Source organism: Ambystoma mexicanum, chromosome 4p (genome assembly GCF_040938575.1).
Source record: "Ambystoma mexicanum isolate Mex_15411 chromosome 4p, UKY_AmexF1_1, whole genome shotgun sequence".
NCBI classification, from domain to species: Eukaryota; Metazoa; Chordata; class Amphibia; order Caudata; family Ambystomatidae; genus Ambystoma; species Ambystoma mexicanum.
Window position 1 is genome coordinate 969,175,718 of NC_090927.1, and position 17,050 is coordinate 969,192,767.

Below are 17,050 nucleotides of genomic sequence, written 5' to 3' on the forward strand. Positions count from 1 at the left end.
CAGGTTGAAAAATACATAGAAAAAAATGATCTAGAAATAAATGCAGATAAAACTGAAATACTAATATTCGGTGACAAAAGATGGAAAAAAAGCAAAAACGAAGAATGGAAAGTTAACAAAACGTGGATAAAACCATGCGACGAAATGAGATATCTGGGCATCCAAGGAAGTGGAATAAAAAATGAAGAGCCCTGGAAAAGGATGCTAAAGACAAAAACAAAACAACTAACGGCCCAAGCTAACATCATCAACAAAAGATATGGAAAATTCTCCCTCCGACCGGTGATAACATTCTACAGGCTCAAAGTAATACCAACACTAACATACGGAGCAGAGACTTGTATGAATATCTCAGAGAAGTTCTGGAACACTTTGGAAGGACTCTTCTGGAAAAACATCTTACCGATACCGAAAGCAACACCAATGATGGTAATTAGACATGAACTTGGTTTGACAGCTCTATACGTACACATCCGCTACAATAAGCTGATGTTGTACAGAAAAACAATGAGCAACCTGACGCCTCCCCAATTTGAAATATTTCGTAAAAATAATAACTTCGAAGAAAAAGTAGTAGAAGACTGGAAAAGAGAAAATGAACATATTATGACTGAATCTGCCCTCAAAACCCAAACACTAGCAGAAAATCCAATAGCTGTAACAAGAGCGCTTTGGGCCGAGGACTGGTCGAACACCGAAATGAAAAGAGCTCTGTCAAAAACTCATACACTCTTGAAAACCAATTGTGGTGTGATGTCCATCATACCGGACTATCTGAGAAAATTTCCAAATTGCAAACAAAGAGATCTGCTACTTCGCTTCAGATTGAATATCCTTTAAAACAAAACAACAAAGGCAAGATACACCAAAGAAAAGATATGCACAAACTGCAGACTGTGTAAAAGAAGTGAAGAATCACTAAATCACTTAGTGTTATTCTGCACAAAACTAAGAGATCTTCGGAATTTGTATTTAACCAGCAACATTGCTGACCTATGTGACCTAGACGCGGAGAAATGGTGGAGTCTAATTTATGCTTGCCAAATTCCAAAAATAAATTTTGTAACGGTCACATTTCTAGAAAAAACCCTTAAAAGGCTAGACCATATCGATGAAGAAAATGCATTGTAAATAGGGAATTGATATGGTTAAAAGGATGCGTTGTTTTAGTGTTTAGTGTTTATTTTTCACTGTCTAGTTTGGTCTAAACTTATTATTATTGTTTAAAAACAAAAACTTGTTTTAAGTATTCCGTTTCTAATTCAAACGGTTTTTAAATTAGATTTAGCCTACTAAGGATTCTCTGGTTTTCCCTGCATCTGACCTCTCTTTTTGTACTTGCTTGATGTTGATTTCGTTATGATAAATCTCTTTGTGAAACAAAATTCTTTTCGCTGATTGTGAAAGGTTTGTAATAAACCAAATACACTTAATAAAAAAAACAAAAAAACAACAAAAAAAAAATTACCTTTAATAGGTGGGAAAAGATAAGGAACCAAAAGTGACTGTCAACTCACTTTAACTGGCAAAGAGATAAGTTCTAAACACTTTAGGTACAAATCTGACAAAGACCAGACAAAGGGCCTCATCTGGGGTTGGGTGGAGTGACAAGACAAGGAGGGGGAAACAGAAGGAGGACAAAACGACTATCTTACTAGGCCTTGTGTCACTCTTAAGTGCAGAGAGAAGGGACTGTAAGGTTGCAGATACAGACCCTTTAGTGCTGGGAGAGCCCAGAGGCAGTGCTGGGCAACTGAACATGCAGGAGCCTGGGCCCGAGTTCAGTGGGTGGCCAGGTGACCAGTGCTCGGAGCAATCAGGGGCATCAGCGGGGGAGAGCTAGAGAGAAAGCAGAACCGAAAAGGAAGGTCTTGAGTTGCTTCAGGAACCAGAGGTGGTTCTGCTCAAGTCTGAGAGAGGCAGAGATGCTATTCCAGAGGGAGGCCCCAGCCGAGGAAAGAGATCTGCCCCCCACTCTCTGCTTGGAAAAATGTCTGACCCTCAGAGAGTTGGAGGTGGATGAGCAGAGAGCTTGAGAAGGAAGATGTTTAGGGAGAGAAAGTTGGAGGTAGTGCGGTACCAGGCCCCAGAAAGCCTTTTGGACGATGCAAAGGGTCTTGATCTTGATCCTTGCAGCCACAGGGAGCCAGTGCAGATATTTCAGTGCTGGAGAGATATGATCCCTTGGCTTGAGGCCAAGGACAAGTTTTGCAGTCCTGTTCTGGATAAGTTGTAAAGTTCGAAGAGTAGAGACAGGCAGATTTAGAAAGAGGCTGTTGGAATAGTCCAGCCTAGAGAGGGCAAGGGCTCTGAAGAAACTGAGCTTCTGGGGAAAGTGAGAAAAGGCAGAATACCTCTGAGGAGGTGCAGCTGAAAGTGTGACTTCTTAGAGATGTGAGAGATGTGAGGAGAGAAGGAGAGGGTGGAGTCGAATATGACACCAAGGTTCTTAGCCTCACAGGAAGAAGCAGGAAGAGGGCCCAGGGTGGGCAGCCAGAGAGAGGAAAGGAAGGAGCAGGTGTTCTCGATGAGGAGGATCTCGGTCTTACTGACATTGAGGCAAAGATCATTAGCGACACATCATTCCTGAATTGTGGCCAGCTAGTCTGGTATTAGATAAGGAACAGAGTTGGCTTAGGGGAGCCTGAAGGAGAGCTGAGTGTCATCCATATAACACTGAAAGTTAGAGCAGAATGTAGCGATGCAGTGGGCAAGAGGTGCCAGGTAGTGGTTGAAAAGCCAGGGAGAAAGGTTAGACCCCTGGGGAACACCACAAGTAGAGAGAGAGATAGGCGAGAGGAAAGACCCCATTTGAACCTGGGAGGGTTGCCCAGTGAGAAAGGAGGTCAACCAGGCCAGGGCCTGACCAGTGATGCCCAGGTTATCACGAAGGAGATTGAGCAGGATGGCATGGTTGACCGTGTCAAAAGCAGAGAATAGATCAAGGAGAATGAGGACAGAAGGGAGATTAGAGTCAAGATTAGAGAGCAAGTCTTCACGGGTGTCAGGAGAGCAGTTTCCGTGCTTCTGGCAGCTCTGAAGCCAGACTGGTGTTCATGGAGAAAACCAACAGATTTAGTATTTAGATTAAGCTGGGGGATGGCCAGCTTTTACAGGAGTTTTCCCAGGAAAGGAGTGATGGAGATCAGGGATAGGTTGCTGGAGAGGAAGGATTGGCAGAGGGCATTTTAAGAAGGGGGTGCACAAGTGAGTGCTTAAGGGGTGGGGGGTTGCAGTGGCAAAGGAGTGATTGCAGAAATCGGCCAAGGCTGGAGCCAGGGTGTCAATGTAATCCTTGATGGTTTTGGATAAGCAGGGGAGACCCTACTTTGACAAGACCTTCATAGATGGGACTTGTCTAGAAGCGTCGTCAGGGTGAACAGGGGAAAGAAGGAGAAAGGAGGAGGAGAAACGGCCAAGGTACCATGAGATATGGTACCCACCCGTAATACTGTTTTAGGATAAAAAATAGCATAAAGCAAAGAAATAACATAAGGGTGGTGCTGAGATCCCACGGCTACCATGAGGTATTCTCAACTGCAGGTCGAACTCGAGCATGACTTTCTCTGAGGCAGGTACCAGATAATCCCAAGAACTGCAGACATATTTTGTATTTGTATTTATTTATGAACAGGGTGTCATTTCAAACATAAATAACTTACTGAGTAGACAAAAGAGTGATGGGGCAGCCATATGCAAAGGTGCATTTACATAAGAGCATTTTTGGATTGAATGATTTATACCAGGTGATGAAGGGGTTAAAAAAAGAAAGATAAACCAGGGACAGGGACTGGAAGATGTGAGGCCAGTATTTACAAATTCACAAATTACACAGAGTAGTTGTGAGGGCAGAACACATTTAGGAGGGGTAGGTAGAGCAGTTTGTTTGGAGAGGAAGTTGGGAGTTATAGGGCTTCCTTACATTGTAAGCAGATGAGGTTTCAGTTTCATTTCACTGATAACTTTGATGGCTTGTGGAGAGCTTTCCAGTTGAGAGGGGCAAGTAGGCAAAAGGAACAAAAGTGGGAGGAGGCAGGGTTGAGATTATTGGAGGTGCATAGGGTGAAGATGAGTGGGCCTAGGACTGATCCTTGAGGAACACGCACTGGAAGGCATGTTGCGTAAGAGGTTCTAGAGTCCCATGAGATGCAGATGGATCAGCCAGAGAGATAGGACATCCTGTTGAGTACAAGGCCCTTTAAGCCAAAGAGGGAAAGAGGAGGGATGGATGATCCACAGTGCCAAACGCAGCTGAAAGGTCTAGAAGGATAAGAATGGCGGAGAGGTGAAAGTGGTGGGCAGTGGTAGGAGAATTGGTGACATGGATGGGTGCAGTCTCTGTAGAGTGGTTGGACTGGAATCCAGATTGGTGGGGGGCGGGCAGCATGTGAGAGTACATCAAGATTGTTGACAATGCATTTGAACGGTTATACAACAGGTCACACCCAGAATTTTTGTTGTCAAGGGATCTGTGATGTAATAGGGTGAGGACAACTTGATGCATATAGGAATCACAGACTACCTCCTTTTCCTGTGTTTCACCAGTTTTTAGGCCCAAAACAGTGACAAAGACTGAGAGGTTTCTGAACCTGCCCTGGGGATATAAATATAATGTTAGATTACAGTTGACTATCATCTAACCGACCTAAGCTATCTACCCACAATAGAACTACCTAGATATCTTGTACGTGATTGTTCCACAGTTCAAAATATTGGCCTGATTAAGCGGCTCCTAAATAAGAAAACTGACCCTGTACCTGTCTACCAAACAAGGTCAGTAGATTAGGCCAACCAGTGACTAATGGCAGCTTCACACTATCTAAAACAGTTTAAGTGACTCAATATCCTGCTTTGTTTTAATGTCTTTTAGAGTGCTCAAATTAAAGGGTTAGAAGATTAAAAATCTACTAAAGAAACCATTATCTGTCCTGACGAAGGCCTCTCAAACCATCAGGGAAAACTACCAAGGATGGGGTGTATCCCGTTATTATAGGCCGAACCGCAGTGCGTCGACATATAACCTTGATAAACATCCAGCCCAAACAAAAACTTGTGGAAGTAACAGACATTCAGTACTTCACAGAGACAAGGAAAAGCAGTGAAGAGATAGGGGTACAAGACAGAACAAGGGCAAGGTGCCTAATATAGGAACATCAAAAACCATGTGATAAATAGGAAGAGACTATTGATGCAAAAAAGTCCAGCTGAATAAGAAATCACATTGTGGAAGTGCCCTGCTTTCTCTAAGTTTTTCAAATTGCTCTGCTACAAGGCGTTCAATAACCAACAGGAACTTCTAAAAAAAAACTTTTTTCTGTTGTTATAGAATTCATGATTAGACGGCATAATAGAGATGCTAGTCTTTCTTGTATACTAACCCATGGGGAATGATTGATGATTGTCTCTTGTACTTGTGAAAATTATGTTGTAATTTATGTTTTGAACACTATGGGCCTCATTACGAGTTTGGAGGCAGCCATGCCGCTTTTACCCCCAAACCGGGTACCGGGTTCCAGGAATAGGGAATTACCAGGCATTACGACCTTCCAATTTGATCCCCCATAGTGCTCAATGGGAATGGGGAGGATGCTAACAATGGGCATATTAATGACGGGCCTGTTGTTAGCATCCTGGTCTGCTAGCGGGTCCCGCTAAGGACGCCTGGTCTGATCAGACGTCCTCAGCGGAACCCGCTGCAGACCTCGTAATGAGGCAGCCCGGAATGAACGGTGCCGGTCCCTTACTGGCACCGTTCATTCCGTGGCCGCACGCGTTGTAATGAGGCCCTATATCTTGCAATAAGTAAACTGCTTAGTGAAATAAATGTATTCAGAGCTTCTCTTGCAAGATGTAGAAGGTTTTGAGTTTTGTTTATGCCTGTTGACACAAGTCACCTTGTTGTCACTGTTTTGGACCTAGAAACTGGTGAAACACAGGAGAAGGAGGTAGTTTGTGATTCCTCTATGCATTTGAAGACAACATTTGCAAGGATTCTACAGTGGTAGGCAAACAAAGAGACAGGTCTGTAGAAAGAGGGGTTCTTGGGTTCAGCAGTTGGTTTCTTTAGGAGAGGTTTAACTGTGGCTGTTTCAAATCAGGCTCGGAAGACACCAGTGGAGAGAGATAGGTTGAATAAGGTGGCGTGGTGAGCGGAGGCTATGGGTGCAAGTTGCTTAACAATGTGTGCTGTAAGGAGTAAACTGGAGCACAGGTTGGGTTGGCAGAGCGAGTAATGGGTAGAGGTTTAGTACGGAAAGGGATGGAGAAGTGTGATAGGAGAGTGTGGGGAAGATGGGAGGAGGGAAGAATGAGATAGAAAAGTTAACAGGGTGGACAACATATGTCATATTTTGGCGATTTTAGTGCAGAAGTAGGAGGCAAGGTCATCGGCTGAGAGAGAGGAGGAAATGGAGCAGTTGTTAGGTGGGGGAAGCATGGTCTGGAGGGAAATGGATATTTTTCAAGGGTGCAAGTGGAGAGAGGAAATAAGATTACTGTAATAGCGGAGTCGAAATCTGTGGTCAGGCTCAGTAGAGTGTCGTTGTAGGTAGTGCACCAACAGCATATGCAGCAAGGCATTGGCAAGGCAAATCCTGGCATCTGGATGGCTGGGTAGATTCATTTTTGAGAACTTTGCAGGAGGGACAAGACACACGCTGTTTCTAGATTTTGAGTGCCTTTGAACACTTCTTTCATGTGGCTGGATCTTGGTCTGTAGTGTTTGTCTTGGCTGGGTCTCGATGTACTTGCAGGCATTGGCAAGATTCATTTATTTGGGTTTGTGGATTAGCTACTCCCCACCAAGGTCTGGACTATAGCGTTCATGCTCAGGAGACGCTGACCAACTATACGTAGCACGCAACGTTACATCCACGCTTCCGAGCTTTTAAGAATCGACAATCAGACCCTCTGCGGCAAAGCACTTGCAGGACAAGGCCGCAGTGTTGAGCGATGCAGGTGTTTGGCAGTGATGGGGAAGTGGCGCATATTGTGAGAGCGGACAACTTCACCTTCCTTTCTTCGGCCGCAAGGTAAGAAGGTGCAGGGAGAGTTAGCACTACTGCACTCTACTCACCCCCTGACCTTGTGCCCTCTCTCACCTTGCACATGTGTTTCCCCAGCAACCGGTCCCTGCTCTCCCCACCCCTGTGCATGGCCTTCCCCCCTGCCCACGTGCGCTCCCTCACATCTTAGGCCGTGTGCACCCCATTGCAACTTAGGCCGCATGCGCTCCCTCATACCTTAAGCCGCGTGCGATCCCTCACAAAGTAGGCCATGTGCACTCCCTCACAACGTAGGCTGCATGCGCTCCCTTGCAATTTAGGCCCAGTACGCCCGCTCACCTGGCCTAACGCATCCCTCCCTGCGTGGCTCCCAACACAACCGTCCCTGCTTCCCCAACCTAGCACAACCTTCAAAGCGGTGCTCCCCTGCATTCCTGACATGGCCCCTCCTCTCCTTCAACTCTGGCTCCCCTGATCCACGTCCAGTGCACTGTTCCCTACCTGTCTCTCACATCCTACGTCCCTTTGTTGCTGACCTTTGTATTGTCACTCCTTTGTGGTGTTACTCCATTGGGTTGTATTCTCTACTGTATTGTCATTCCATTGCAGTGCCTGCATTTACTTTACTCCTAGGTTCCTTGGACTTCCAGTGGATGTGCATTGTGCTTTGCTGGTTACTACTGTTATTCCACACATGCTGTATTTCCTTACTTCCCTTACCTCTAGGTTTCCGCGGTCTACCAGTGGCTGTGTTTTGTGCTTTGTTGGGTTACTATTGTTATTCCTCACGTGCTGTATCACCTGCATTTTTTCTTCCAATTTAGGGCCCTTGGATCACCTGCTGGGTTGTGTACTGTACTAGTCATTGTTGATTGTATTGTCTCCCCACCCTTGTTTGGACCTAGCTAGGTTGCAATGGTTCTTGTTCTGTGGTCTACTATCTGCTCCCCCTCTTTGTTTGGGGCCCCCGTTTGCCTCCCTCCTGTTTGCCTTTAGCGTGTGACCCCCTTGCCCTCCTACATGAGCTCCCCCACCCTCTACTTCCACCTCGCACCCTGTATGGTGCTCTCTATCTCCCCTATCTTCTCTAACTGCTATTCTATCGACTATCCTATCTCTCTCACTAAGTCTTGCAGGAAGAAGCTCAAAAGAGACATCCTTGTCTCCAACCCTGGCCTCCATATCACTGATACCTACACCAGTGCTTCCTCCAGACAGACCCTTACCAAAATCAACTTTGTCGTTCCTTCTTGAGGCCAATAGACCTCCCATATGGTCTCTGTTCTCTCTCCTTTTTCCTCCTCTCCCATTAATGGTGGCAACCAGTGGGAAGCCCTCCTGGCCCCCTTCCACTACTCTAAGACCATCATTAATATCTACTTAAATGGGATCGTCTTGGTCGAGGGCCCTCAGGCCAATCTCCTCCTTTTTGATAGATGTTTCCCGCATCTTACCAACTTCCTCTCTTTTCATGATACTCCTATCTATCCCTCTCCGTCTCCTCGGCTGCCTCCTTCCTCCGCCACCTATCTGGTACCCCCTGCTGCTTCCTTGGTGGCTCTGTCGCCTCCTTCTTCTGCCCCCCTCGGGATCCCTCATCTGCTTCTTTGGCTGCCCTGTTGCCTCCTTCCTCTGCCACCTCTCTGGCACCCTCTGCTACTTCTCTTTCGCTTTGCCTTCTCCTCCTTCCGCCACCTCTCCAGCACTCTCTTCTTCCTCCATGACTACCCTGTCATCTCTCCCTTCCTCCTCTGCCCATTCTCAAGCAGCTCAAACACTTCTGCAGGGCATAGCTCATGCCTGTACCCCTCCACAGAAGTCCTGCAAAGGTGGCAATCTAGTCCACATAGCTACTCTTAACTCTTGCTCTGCTGTCACACACTCCTCTAACATCTGTCGTCTCCTGGAAGAGCTTGATTTGGATGTCCTCAGTCTCACAGAGACTTGGTTCACGGCCAGTTCTGTCACAAGTTTTGACACTCTGCTTCCTGATGGCTACATGATCCTCTCCAAACCCAGAACCAACCATCCCGGCGGGGGTGTAGCCCTGATTTTTCCAGAGTGGATCCCTGCAGGCTCTCTATCTCTCCTCGTCTCTCTCTCACTGTGGTCACCATCTACTGGCCACCTGACCAGGTCTCCCTCGTCCTCTCTAAGTGGGTTGACCTCTCCTCTTTCCTCCTTGCCTCTACCTCTCAACTTCTTCTCCTCGGAGACCTGAACAACCACCTGGATGCTGCTAGCCCCTCCTCGGGACTCTCTCGCAATATCTGTGACTCTTTCTCTGTCTCTCTTTCTCTTTCTCTCTCTCTCTCTCTCTCTCCCTCTCTCTGTCTCTCTCTCTATTCTTCCTTCTGACCCGACTCACTCTGCAGGACCCACCCTGGATGTTCTGATCTCTTCAGACCTCCCCCTCTACAACCCTCTTAGCACTCCCCTCGACTGCAGTGACCAATTTTTCCTTTCCTACCAACTTTCTCTCTCTACCCCTCAGGTTAAGCCAACCCCAGCACTGCCACCCACCTTCTCGGTTATCCGGCACATAAAGCGTGTGTGTCAGTGGAGGCTTTCAACGCTACTTTCTCTCCTCCTATACCTTTGGCTGGCTCACACTCTGACACAGCCCTCTGCAACCTTCATCTCTCTATCACTAACACTCTTGATGTCCTTGCCCCTGTCACGAGGATCCGTTTCAAGCCTGCATCCTGGTGCAACTACTGGATTGATTCCAACCTCACCACCCTTAAGCGCAAGTGGAGGGTGGCCTAGAGGAAGTGGAAGGCATGAAGCAATTCCTCTGACAAACTGGCCTGCTGCATGCTCCAAAGGCATTACAGACTCTGTGTCCTCTTGAAGAAAAGAGCCTACATCCAAGCCCGCGTCTCAGTGGCCTCTAAGAACTCAGCCACACTTTTTCAAAATCTGCAAGGAGCTGGCCAAACCTGTTGCAGTCTTGCACAGCTCTGGCATCTCACTTCACCACTAAAACTCAGGATATCCTGCCCACTCTCTCTTCATCTACCTCCTCTTCCTTTCCCCCTACAATCCCAGGCCCCTCTTCGGCCAGCCCCCCTCCTCCTTTCTCCTGTTCATCCCCGACGATGTTTCTAGACAAGTCCGATCTATAAAAGTCTCGTCAAAGCAGGTGCTTCCAGAACAACAAGGACCACATCAACACCATTGCTACAGCCTAGGCCGATTTCTGCAATCACTCGTTTGCCACTGGAACCTTCCCTTCCCCCCTTAAACACTCCCTTAAACACTCCCGTGTGCACCCCCTGCTTATTAACCATCTGCTGATCCATCCTATCCGGCAAACTGTTGCCTGATCTTCACCATTCCTTTCCTGGGTAAACTCCTGGAAAAACTTGGCCATCTCCTAGCTTAATCTATATATTGAATCTGTTGGCTGTCTGCACGACCACCAGTCCGGCTTTAGAGCAGCCATAAGCACAGAAACTGCTCTCCTGACACCCGTGAAGACTTGCTCTCTAATCTTAACTCTAACCTTCCTTCTGGCCTCATTCTTATTGATCTAACCTCTGCTTTTGACATGGTCAACCACGTCACCCTGCTCAATTGCCTCCGCGACAACCTGAGTATCTCTGGTCAGGCCCTGGCCTGCTTGGCCTCCTTTCTCACTGATCGACCCTCCCATGCCCAACTTGGGTCTTTCCTCTCTCCTATCTCCCTTTGTACTTGCGGTGTTCCCCAGGGGTCTAACCTCTCTCTCTGGCTCTTCAACCACTACCGGGCACCTCTCGCCCACTGCATCTCTACATTCCGCTCTAACTTTCAGTGTTATGCAGATGACACCCAGCTCTCCTTCAGGCTCCCCTCAGCCACTTATGCTCCTTCTCCCATAACAGCCTGTCCGCAATTCAGGGATGGTGTGCCTCCAATGCCAGTAAGACTGAGATCCTCCTAATCAGGACACCTGCTTCCTTCTTTCCTCTGTCACTCTGGCCACCCACCCTAGGCCCTCTACCTGCTCCTTCCTTTGAGGCTAAAAACCTTGGTGTCATCTTCGACTCCACTGTCTCCTTTTCTCCTCACATTTCTGACTTCTCTAAGAAGTGACACTATCGGCTGCACCTCTTCAGAGGTATTCTTTCTTTTCTCACTTTCCCCCAGAAGATCACTGTCTCCAGAGCCCTGGTCCTCTCTATGCTAAACTACTGAAACAGCCTCTTTCTAAATCTGCCTACTCCTCACCCTCTACAACGTATCCAGAACAGGACTGCAAGACTTGTCCTTGGCCTCAAGCCCAGGGATCGTATCTCTCCAGTTCAGAAATCTCTCCATTGGCTCCCTGTGGTTGTTAAGATTAAGTTCAAGACCCTCTGCATCGTACACAAGACTTTCTGGGGCCAGGGACTGCACTACCTCTAACTCTCTCTTCCTAAGCATTTTCCTTCTCGAGCCCTCCGTTCATCCACCTCCAACTCTCTGAGGGTCAGCCACTTCTCCAGGCAACGAGTGGGGGGTAGATCTCATTTGTCTGCTGTGTCCTCCCTCTGAAATAGCCTCCCTGCCCCTCTCAAACTTGAGCAGGACCAGTTCTGGTTCCGGAAGCAGCTCAAGACCTTCCTTTTAGCTTCAGCTTTCTCTCTCCCTCTCCCTTGCTGATGTCCCTGACTGCTCCACACAATGGTCACCTGGCCACCCCCTGAACTTCGCATCCAGACTCCTGCATGTCCAGTTGCCCTTGCGCTGCCTCTGGGCCTCCCAAGCACTTAAGGGTCTGTATCTGCAACTCTACAATCCCCTGACTCTCTGCACTTATGAGCCACTTACTGGCAGCACTTATGAGTTACCTGCACTCCTCCCTGTGGCACTTCTATCCCCCCCACACTTGTGCAATCAGAATGACACAAGGCCTAGTAAGATTGTTGTTTTGTCCTCCCTCTGTCCTCCCTTCCTTGTCTTGTCACACCTAGAAACATTTGTGTACAGGCATGTTATAAATGACTTATCATATCTAGATTATTTTCACTTCTTTAGCAATCTTTTGATATGGCCTCTGCCAGTCTCTGGGTCCAGGTTCTCAGCAGGCCTCTCCACTTAGCTTGTCCTAAGAATCTGACTTCACAAACTGCCCCTTTCACGTTCTAAACCCGGTGGACCCTTTTGGCTTGCCTAACACAAGTTCTCTGCTCCTGAGTCTTCTACTCCTTTCAATCTTTCTCTCTCCATTAGCCATATTGGCACAGAAGAAATGTTCCCCATTGCTGGGTCTCCTTCAGCCCTCCTCGTTTCAGTACCACTCTATCTGGAATATTGTCCTATTCCCTCACAATGTCAGGAAATGTATGCAATTATAGGATAATTGGAGCTCTGACTCACAGGTTTGTTTCTCCATTAACCTTGTGGATTTTAAATGCTCTGGCTAAATGATTGTCCCCACCACCATGTCTGTCACGACTCTCAATCTTCAGCTGCAGGTCTTGTTACTTTCCACTACTCCAGATTTCATGGATTGCTGCACTCTCATGTGGACATTGGTTAACAAAGGTTAGGGAGTTGGCACTGTATGTGGTTGACAGAGGCTTGCAAGGGTCAGCCACCATGTACGGTTCACATGTGATTTGTATGTTAGGCAACATTTGAATCTCCTTCGGTGCCCCTTTGTTTTCTTCCTCAGGGTCCCTATGCATCTCTTCTGCAAGTCCCTTTCCCCCTGACCTTAAAGCACATCTTGCTTGCACTTTTCCTGTGTTTTGGTGATAATGCTGCACATGCTGTGCAGCACTGTCATGCTGGGTCTAGGGTCCCTGATGGGTTAGGTTTCTGAAAGGGACAGAGGCATCTGGATTTTCACAGAGGTCCGATTCACTGCTCTCCCCAAAACTCCCTTAGTGGAGGTCCTTTGCTTTTCCCAGAACTTTAAGCCCCTCCCTTTTAAGGAATATCCCTGAATGCCCACAGAAAGGAAGGGGATCCTAAAGTTATCTTGAGTCTCCCCCTACTATTTGCAACAAAGTGCAGTCAGATATATTTTCATTTGCTCCTATTCTTAGCCTGAAGCAACCCTCAAGCTCCAAGTCTCAGTTACCATGCACCTCAGTGGAAGTCATCTGCTTAAGTTACTCCTCTGGGGGTTCTAGCAAAGCCAGGGCTTCAATTTGGGGTTAGGGTACTGAGGATCATTCCATAGCCTGTCTCAACCTTGGTGACCTGGGGCCCCTCATTTCCCGGCCAGGGTATCCATCCACTTCAATGGGAGCTTTTGCACTGACATCCCCATGTCACTCCTTATCTCTACCCCTCAGTTCCCATGGTTGGGACACCTGTTGCCTTGTCTGCCCTCTTAAGGCCCCATTTCTACATAGGTGGGCTTGTGAGGCATAGGTTCTTGGGGATCCCTCATATACCGTCATTACAGGTTGCTTCTCTATGCAAGCTGCTTCCCCTGGCCCCCAAAGCCTCTTGCTCATCCACAATGGTCAGTCTGCAGGTGACTGTCAGAATATCTTAGAGCTATTTAGAATGTATTTTAGGGGTATGTTCAAATGTGTCACCCTGACTTAAGAAAGGCAGTAGAGTCGAGCCCACCACTCGGACTGAACCAAACACACCAGTCTGTGAACATGAGATATCTTCTAAACATGCAATATGTCATGAAACGTGCAACATAACCGGAGGTCGGGGGTTGTGTTCACCCTGAAGCACACATAAGAGTTTGTCCCTAACAATTCATACTGGTGAAGTTATTAGCTATCCCTTCAACATTCTGCACCGCAGATTGTCATAAAACATTCAAATTATTCAATTTGCCAACATTTTAAGTAGCTCAATTCAATACATTTGAATATGCACAGCAGTCACTTAACCTACCTTTGGCAGTAGTCAATGACAAGATTCCTTTTGACCTTTTCTACTTCATCCTGTTAGAACAAGTAGTGATATGGGTTTATGAGTCATGTTCGTATAACATAATAAGCGCTCCTGCCCACACTATTTCAAGGCAAGCATACCCTTCACGAAAATTATAACAATTACAACTAAGGCTTTTTTTCCAAAAAGATACACGATTCCCCTTTTTAGTTAAGAAATCCTTTAAATTGAAATGCCTTATCATTCACACTCATTTTTCTTCATATGACAGCACTTACTTTGGATGGAAAAGGTGCAAATATTTTATTTTTATTTTTCTGGGTAGGAGGCAGGCACACATACAATTTAAAACCTTTTACATTTTCTTTACAAAGCAATACATTTCAAGAAAAATACTATTTTCCTGACAAATCAAGAATTTCTAGCTATCTATATGCCATAAATAACAACACCATAGTGAGACGTGAAATGTAGATATCAAAGAAAGAAAGAACCAAGAGACACGCCTTCTCAAGCCAAGGAAAATATAATGCAATCTGTATCCAAATACTATGACAAAAAATACATTGAAAGTGAAATGAGAACAATGAAATCAATTGATGAAAAAGCTTACATACGCTAAATAAATCATTATGCAATTGCAATTAATAATCAAGCATACTAAACCCTCACCGTCTATGTCTATTGTTATTTCAGATGTGAACTTATAAAGGTGACCAGATCGTCATATAATCGCTCTCCTGGTGAGACATTCAGTGCCTTATAAGCTCCATTACACGCCATATAAAATGGGCAACTCCAAACACAACCACCCGGGTGACTGTGTAATGTTGCCATACAAGAACCTCTTTAAGATGTTGTATGCCTGCTTCCCGAAGTAGAGGCTTCTGCTGTTTAAGTCTGAGGGTGGCATAATTTGGGCAAAGGAAGAGGGAATGAAGGAACATAACTGCTGAACCCATATGCATGCATTAGTAATGGTCGAACCCCAAACCCTAACCCATAATGATAGGCTCACAACTTGTATCAAGTGTTGGCAATAAAAGGCCATAGGATTTTATTGTACAGATATGGGTTATGGCAATAACAATATCACATATCGTGATGGTATCATACTTTTGGGCACCGGGTCCTGAGGTTACCCCCTCGGACCCGTGCCGCCTTCTTGTGTCCCACGACTTGTTGTGGGCACCGTACAGTGCCTTGTACTTCTTTTTGTTCTTCTCCCCTTTTTGTAGGGTGGGCGGGTTCTGTGGTAAAGAAGCAAGAAGATTTGGAAGACACTGAGTAAACAGTGAACCTCCTGTTTGCTTGGGTCCCCGTTCAGGGTCCACAAACAGATTGTGTTTACTCTGAGCATCTTGCTCTCATTTATAGGACCCAGGGAGGCCCTGGGTCTTTGTTGTGTATGTGGTGGGGGCTGCTGTTGTCGCAGCCCCCGGCCGGATAGCCGACTGTCTGACCCCCTGGTGGGGGCAGATGTTTTGAACCTGGTCCCTGCCTGACGGTTGTTTTCCTTATGGCGCTTAGCACCTTGCTGTTTGGAGGAAGGGTGCGATGACTGTTCGCACCTTACCCTTCCGTGGCTTTTGTGCTGCCGAGACTGCGTGTCTCCGTAGCTGGGGGGAGGAGAGGAGCAGGTGCGGAGAGGTTGGGGCTGCCCCTCTCCCAGCTGCCGATGGTAACAGCAGTTACCCTGCCTCGCTTGTGGGATGCCCATGCAGCATTGCCCAGTTTTAATCGAACGCCCAATGGGCCCAAACACTATCAGATCAATGCTGATCCTTCTAATTCTGACACAAAAGCCCAAGTGTTTTAAAGCAGGTGCTTTGTTGAGTGGTCTAATACCCAACTATAGATGGGTTAGCATCCAAGGGTTGCCAGGGGGACCTTGACTAGGGATTTTAAGAATACATTTTAGCCCTCTGTAGAGTTACGGAGTTGGCATGGATCCAGAAATCACCAGCATGAAATGTATTTTATTTATTTGTATTTTTATTGTTTAAAGCGCAGACCAAACTCGTCGGGCAGCGGAGCGCTGTACAGAATGTGTGTAGCCAGCATTTGGGCTGGCATCTTTTATGAGTAGCGTAGTACTGTGAGGTCTGTGTATCGGTATATGCATCCATTGAAGTTAGTACTTGGTCAGGTGTTGTTGAAAGAGCCATGTTTTGAGAGATTTGCGAAATTGGAGAATTGTGCAGGCATTTCAAGCAAACACTGGGATGGAGTTCCAGAAGGTGGCTCATGCCACCACCTTAGCTGTATAGGCCTCCAGGGATCGTGTGACTGAATGCCCCTCAAATCGGACATTAAAGCAGAGGATCCCTCTTGCACACTGTTTAAGACTCATAGTACTTTTATCCACCTGGGCTTTCCATGAACCAGTGCTGGAACATCTTATACCCAGGTAGTCAAAGCATTGTACTTGTTCAAGGGCGACTCTTCCCAATAGGTTATTGGTTTTCAGGCAGTTCATTTTCACTACAAATATAATCTAAGCTTTGGGCCTGTTGACAGTAAGATGCTTAAACTGATAGCATGTGTGAAGGCCATTGAGGAAGACCTTTTCAGTCAGGGGAAGAAGGATTGGGAATCGTACGCTACCCATCCTTTGAGGATCCCCGCTCCTGGCCTTTAACCAGCAATCCACAATGTTGCATGAATGAAAACCTGACCTGCAGCAACCTGAAGAGAGACACACCTTTAGATTGCCAGACTGCTCTCATCTCATTCCCTGGGCCTCATTACGACCCTTTCGGAACGGCTTAAATGGCGCCGTAAAAGGTGACTGCGCCGTTCAACCCGTTCCGCCACATTACGAGGTCCCCTCGCGGGACACGGTAAGCATGCCTGGGAAAACCAGGCGTGCCTACCGGGTCCTGCGAGGGGAAGAGGGAGCAAACAACGGGCCATCTCGTTATGGCCCGTTGTTTGCTCCCTCTCCCATTCCCATGGGAATGGGGAAGGACCGTGTCCGGGTCCTTGAGGGAGGAATTACCGGGCCATCCGAACTCGGAATGGCCCGGTAAGTCCTCATTCGAGGACCCAGACACGGATGCGATTTCGGCGGCAGCCATGCCGCCAATAGCGGCATGGCTATCGGCCGAACTCGTAATGAGGGCCCCTGTCTTTAAAATGGAACGAATAAGATTGCTGAAACAAATGTCTGTCGCTTGTTAGAAGGCAATGGAGCATTTTAGGAAGTT

General features: G+C 46.9%; 1 protein-coding gene across 1 annotated transcript in view; it reads right to left on the reverse strand.

Moving 5' to 3' along the window:
* LOC138452877 (uncharacterized) overlaps positions 1-17,050 on the reverse strand; it is a 43,197-nt gene that overhangs the window by 10,179 nt on the left and 15,968 nt on the right. Inside the window, exon 4 of the mRNA XM_069605224.1 lies at positions 13,842-13,891. Within this exon, the coding sequence (XP_069461325.1) occupies positions 13,842-13,891 (50 nt within the window). The remainder of the gene's footprint in view (positions 1-13,841; positions 13,892-17,050) is intronic.